At 35.2% G+C, this 4,646-nt stretch overlaps 1 protein-coding gene across 1 annotated transcript; it reads right to left on the bottom strand.

The window, feature by feature from the left end:
- Window positions 1-302: 302 nt before the first annotated feature.
- Window positions 303-3,303, bottom strand: LOC114416781 (WEB family protein At2g38370-like). The gene is made up of 2 exons (XM_028381793.1): window positions 3,017-3,303; window positions 303-2,102 (listed from the first exon to the last, which is right to left on the bottom strand). Exons 1-2 carry the CDS (start codon window positions 3,188-3,190, stop codon window positions 597-599), a joined length of 1,680 nt encoding a protein of 559 aa, XP_028237594.1. The 5' UTR covers window positions 3,191-3,303; the 3' UTR covers window positions 303-596.
- Window positions 3,304-4,646: the final 1,343 nt, after the last annotated feature.

Genomic DNA, 4,646 nt, shown 5'->3' with positions numbered 1-4,646 from the left:
AGAAAAAGTAGAAAAGTAACCTCGATCCTAATTCTCCATGAAAAGTTTCAAGGCACATGGCATAGGGCTAAAGTAAAATGGTTTTCTGCAATTTTATCCCCACGTTCAAGTTGTTATAGACTGAACTTTGGTCAAGATTTTCACCTCATTTGAAGCAATTCACAATACCAAAATTCGAGTAGAAAGAGCTTTGGTCTAGTAAAGGTGATCTTGGATTGAGTCTCTGATTCACGTGCATAAAATAAAGTTACCATTGAAAGTAATCCCAGCCTTCAACACTTACCATATACCAAGGAGATTAATTTTTTACCATGTACTACTATCAACATGCCAATATATGTATAAACATTGAAAGAACAACCTCACCACATGCATAGGAGAATTATAACATCAGCTTACAAGAGTTAAAATTCACATAAATCACCTCTACAAGTAGCATGATAAGTCACAAATGATGGACAAACTTTAGTTAATATACAAGCAAGCAACAAACAAGAATCTAGTCAAGCTTGCACAATAAGTGAATGAAATGGAAACAGACAGAAGATGCAAATATAGTCTCAATGTTTGTCAGCACAAAATGATCAAGCAAGCCATCACCTCAAGTTCAGTGTTGGCTTCTTCTTCTTTTGTTGTTTTGTCAAAAGTAGGGAGAATCGACCAAATCCAAATTTCTTTCTCTTTGCAGAAAACGGTTTCTGACCATTTTCCTTCTCAGCTTGCCTGTCAAAGGATGAATCCCCGTTTTGTTTGCCTAGCATCTGACCAAGAGACACCTTCCGTTTCGCCGAGCTTCTTTCTCTAATCATTCCACTGGCTTCATACTCTTCCGGCATCATCAACTTCCTGCTCAATATTTGTCCTATGGACAGTGTTGGCTTTAGAACCGGCTTGACCTCATCATTTACCAGATTCAACCCATTGACATCGATTAACCGAGATTCCTTCCAATGGTGAGAGGGGTAAGCATTTTTAAACTTGATAGAGTTATGTATGGAAGAACGCCGTTTGTGACCCTCCGACCGCCACTTCCTTAACGCCTCTTCAACTGCTAGCTTTCCTTGATTAGCAGCCTCTACCCTTTCAAGAGCATCATCAAGGGCCTTCTTGCTGATTTTAACTTCTTCTGTGGCTTCCTCTACCTTTTTCAAAATGTCCATTTTAGATACATTTGCTTCATCAACTAGAAGCATAGCATCTACAACTCTCTTCTTAGATTGCTCCTCGGCCTCTCGCACCTTGCAGGTTAGAGCAGTATACTCTTCAAAGGAAAGGGTCACTCCATCATGCTTTTCCACACAATCTCCAGGTGAATTCTCATGATGAGACAAAGCTTTGATCTCTGCAAGGGCGGCAGCTTCTGCTGCTCTGGCAGCTTCCTTCATTTTTCGGGCAGCAACCAACCTGATTTCAGCAGTTTTTATCATAGCTTTTGTTTGTTCAATCTCAGATATTGCTTTCATGACTTCTGATTTAGCAGCTTCTCCCATTTTCTTGAAATGTTCGGCCTCAGAACTCAGCCGCTGGAGCTCTCTTGTAATATCCGAAGGGTTATCCAAATCGGCATCCTTTGCCACTAGCAGTTTTAGTTTTGTCTGGTTTAGCTCTTCCTCAAGAGAACATATCTTTGAAGAATTCTGAGTTAACCTCTTGCGCGTTTTCTCAAGTGATAGTCTTTCCTTCTCTAACTTCTTATTGAGCGATTCAACAGAAGCACGAACATCAGCAATATCACTTGTAGTTCTGTTCAGATTGAATTTCGCTTGCTTCAATTCCATTAATATTAAACCCGGGGATGATGAAGTATAGGGGGTACAACCTTCCTTTGAATCCTGAACAACATTACTCATTCCGTTTTCCTTATCTTCTTTCTCATCCTCCTTAACAGACAATATATTTTCGCAAACACTTGTCTGAAAATTCAAATTCGCTTCCGATTCTTCTTTCTGTAGCTTTGATTTCAAATTCTCTACAAGCCTTTTGGTACTTTCCAACTCTTTTAAGACATCAAGTGTTTCCCTTTCTTTCAGGATCAGCTCTTTCTCCAATACAGTAGCTTGCTCCTCCAGTTTTTCAGGGTCAAGCTCTTCTGTGTGATGCGGCTGAAAAGAAGAGCAGAAAAACTTTCACCGAGAAATTAACTCAATACAATTATACAAATGCTTAAAAAGAACTGAAAGTAAACATCCACACACAAAAATGAGTTCTATAGTATCTATACTACGTGTCTATGCCAAATTTCACTCCAGTGAGAGGTCTTAAATTGAGACATGTTAGAACTCTGCATTAGAAAATGATATTGTCTTCAAAATTATGTGAAGGAGAGAACTTAGATGCAATTTTTTATGTGCATTCAGTGTTGATTTCGAAACAAAATTAGAGTTTCACTTTGAGATCCTGTATTGACCTTTAACGCAAACATTAATTAGGCAGATTATCGAGATGAAACTTCAATTCTAATCAGAGAACAACACAAAAAAAAAACACTTAAAGAACTGCATTCAAGTTTTGTCCTCATCTAAAAAGAAAAATCCTACCAAAATATTAGACTGAAAAAATGTAACCCAGCGAAGATATCATATATATGACCTTCATTATCACGCACGGCAAAGGGTTTTTAGGAGTTAGCATAGCACCAGAAAATAAACAAGCAAACAAATAAAATACATTATTTTGACTTTACAAATAAATGATTGTTGTTCTTCAGATCCAAGCCACCCAAGTACTCAGCAGAATACAAACAACCAAATAATAAAAACAAAAAAAAAATGGAAACCTTGAACTCCAGTGCGACAAAACACCATTACATAAATCATAAAAAAACCAATAAAAATAAATAAATAAAACCCGATTTCCTCTCACAACACCACACACTTCCCAGAAGTAAAAACAACACAAACACCCAATTTTTATTTTTAAAACTTTCAAAAACCAGAAAGCTCCAACCTTTTCAATCGAGCAATGCCGTCACTACAGGAATCACAATGCTTTAAAGAGAAAAAACAAAATGGGTTACCTCAGTGGCCGCAAAATGCTTGTTACTAAGACCGTTGAGAATGGGTTTCCAATACCCAACTCCACCGAATCGCGTGACGGCTTCCCTCACCGATTCGAACGGCGCCGATGTGTCGATCTCCGCCCTGAGCCCCGGCTCGGACCGGTTCGCCGCCGTGTCGGGAACTTCTTCCATAAAGAAACACTGGGAATGGCTCAAAAACAACAACAATAATTATTATTATTATGGTAATAAAACGACAAGAAAAGGTTGGTGTTTGGAGTTTGTCGAAGTGGAAGTGGGAATTAAAATAGTGAACGCAAACGGTCTCGTCTAGTCTTACTTTGCTGACACCGAAGTCTTTGCCTTGATTTTCGAAACCTTGGTTGGCCGGGGCCCACCACAAGCCTCTCAGGTCTGGCTTGTGTGTCAACGGTAACAAAACGATGTGTCTGGAATTAAGTGCTTAATTAATCACACTTTATCATACTAATGAAAAATTTAAGCAAAATACTAATGAGTGTCTTAAGGAATTGGTTAAGAATTTTAAAGAAAAAATATTTTTATGGAAAGGTGAAAAATTATACTGTTCATGACTTCATTATGTTTTTTATATTTTACATGATAAATATTTTACTCTTTTAATTTCTTCAATGCTCCAAAAATACTGGTAAAACTCAAAATTTAAAGTGAATTAAGGTTGTTTGAAAAAACTATGTAGTGTGTATAAAGAATGTGCTTACATTAGCAGTAACAAAGTGTAGGGTGTTATTAGGCGCAATGGGATTTGCTCATTTGGATGGTGGCATATAATTTGGGGATTAGTTTGTTCGAGGTTATGGGTTTAAGTTTTGCTATGGTATTTTTAGTTCTTCCGTTGTAATCAAAATCTGAGTTTTTGGTGGGACTCTAACATATTTTTACATGCTTCCATCTTTTATATTGGTTATAAAATTAATCATTAGTTTAAAATTTAATTATATTTAAAGTTCTTTATCACTTTAAAATAGTGTATTATTAGATAATCGAATTTAGATTTTTTCTAACAAATAGTGTATTATGTGAGAATCGAATTTAGATCCTTTCTAACAAATTAATATGTATTTTTAAAGTTACACTTATTGGTTAAATTATGTTGTTATTATAATTTGAAAAAAGTTTAGTGTTATCTAATCACTTTTGTATTTTTGTTTTTGATGTATAACATACCAATATTAGTGTGTAAAACATGATATTCAACAAGAGTTTTTGGTGTTTTTTTTTTTTACCAAATTAATACTTTTGAGCATTAATTTATTGATGCGGTAAAAAAACATTAATTTATTCACCTTAACAAAAATAATTTATTAAAAATAAAATAAAACAAATATAATATAATATAATATATCAATTTTGGTAATTTTTACTAACATGTTTTTCTGTAAGAAAGAAAGTCAATTATGACACACTAGCATGTCATTTTAATCATTTCAAATGTGCACTCCGATCCCGTTATTTATCATTCTTCTATGATAATATTTGTATTCTTTTCAGTATTTTCCTGAACTTCTTTGACATGAGCAAGACTTTGTCATCATCTAAAAAGTTGTTAGAGCCATCGTTTATGCTCTTAGATTCTTATTTTTCATTTTTCAAAGCTTTTGATGTCGAT

This window comes from Glycine soja, chromosome 1 (genome assembly GCF_004193775.1).
Source record: "Glycine soja cultivar W05 chromosome 1, ASM419377v2, whole genome shotgun sequence".
Taxonomy (NCBI): Eukaryota; Viridiplantae; Streptophyta; class Magnoliopsida; order Fabales; family Fabaceae; genus Glycine; species Glycine soja.
The sequence above is the reverse complement of the archived record's forward strand: the minus strand, read 5'-3'. Positions and strand labels throughout refer to the sequence as shown.